We start from the raw sequence: 1,435 nt of genomic DNA on the forward strand, positions 1-1,435 counted from the left end.
CGCCGGCAGGACGCGCACGGTCAGCAGCCCCCGGCAGCTGCGGCCTCCTCGCCCGAAGGTCACCAGCACCTGGAGCTGGAAGAGCTGCAGGCACAGGCACAGGACAGGGACCACGGTGCCTCTCCCCGTGCGACCTCCCCAAGGAGCCCCAACATCCTCTCCTCCCAGCACGCACCACTGCTAACATTTCCCTTTCGTCCCATCTTGGGCCATGAGCCCTTCCATTGGGTGCAGCACCCCCCGAAAGCGTCCTGTTTGAGTCCTTCACGATGTGACGTGCCATCTGGGAGCTGCTAAGAGCCCGTCACTACGACTCGGAAGTTTTAAAGAAGGAACGTCCCCGACCTCCTTCAGGGCACCGGCCACTATACTCGGACTCGACCGCCCTGTGGGACGGCTCTGAACACTCCCTTCTCCCCGAGGCGCCATGGCTCCCAGAGCCAGGGACCCTCTTCCTTCAGGAAGCAGAGCTCAGCGCCGACCCAGGCCAGGCCGCGGTGGGAGGACGGCCAGCCTGGGACTGCGGGTGTGGGTGCGGGTGCTGGCGGGGCTGTGCCTGGGAGAGGCCGCATCACGTAGGAGGCCCTGGAGGCCAAGAGCAAGCAAGCCTCCAGGAGGTGGTAGCTCTGTCCATTGTATGCCCAGGCCATGGGCACCCCCAGGTCCCGGTCATGCTCACCTTTGGAGCCTGGCCTCTGAGGCCCTGGGGGGGTGCCTGCAGCCAGCCCTGCCCATTGATGGAGAAGGGTCCAGGGAAGTGTGGAGGGTCCTGGGCACTGGTGATGCTCACCTAACAGGGCAGAGATGTTGGGGTCCCCAGCCCAGTGCCCCAGGCATCCCCATCAAATCCCCAACAGCCAGCAGGTACCTGCCTGCACACCACCCTCCCAGACCCCTGACACCGACGCTTACCCTAGCCTGGCCCCCTTGGACCTGATCCTTAATCCTTTCTGTTTTTAAGCCATTTACTCTGTGTGTGTGTGTTAACTACATTTTTTTTTCTTGCATTACAAAAGTGGTACAGAATTTTCATGGAGAAACACAGAGAGCTTGAAGGAACTCGGCCCTGAGAGGTTCCTGTGGGTCACCGAGGGGCGCCCTGAGCGGCCCTCTCCATGAGCGTGTACCCTGCAGAGACTCAGCTGTGCGCAAAAGGCTCCCTCTGCAGGCCATGCCTAGCCAGGCAGGGGCTGAGCCTGGGCCCCGAGCTGCCTCCATTCTGTCCCCCCCATACACACACACACACACACACACACACACACACACACACTGCCCACCTGGGGGCTCACCTGGGCTCCCTGGAGTTCCAGGCCTGGGAGCAAAGTGTAGAGCCGAGCCCCAGGTGTGACTGTTTCCGGCACCTGGATGACCTCCCCAGCTGCCAAGGGGAGATCAGGGAGGCTGTGCTGAGGCCGTGCCTGCCCCCTCCGCCCCC

The 1,435-nt window shown here is 62.9% G+C and overlaps 1 protein-coding gene across 1 annotated transcript in view; it reads right to left on the reverse strand.

The window, feature by feature from the left end:
- CDHR4 (cadherin-related family member 4) overlaps positions 1–1,435 on the reverse strand; it is a 7,516-nt gene that overhangs the window by 5,162 nt on the left and 919 nt on the right. Inside the window, exons 4-6 of the mRNA XM_014538997.1 lie at positions 1,290–1,418; positions 680–790; positions 4–84 (exon numbers count right to left, since the gene is read on the reverse strand). Of these exons, the coding sequence (XP_014394483.1) occupies positions 4–84; positions 680–790; positions 1,290–1,418 (321 nt within the window). The remainder of the gene's footprint in view (positions 1–3; positions 85–679; positions 791–1,289; positions 1,419–1,435) is intronic.

The sequence above is a fragment of the Myotis brandtii genome, unplaced genomic scaffold (assembly GCF_000412655.1).
Source record: "Myotis brandtii unplaced genomic scaffold, ASM41265v1 scaffold207, whole genome shotgun sequence".
NCBI lineage: Eukaryota > Metazoa > Chordata > Mammalia > Chiroptera > Vespertilionidae > Myotis > Myotis brandtii.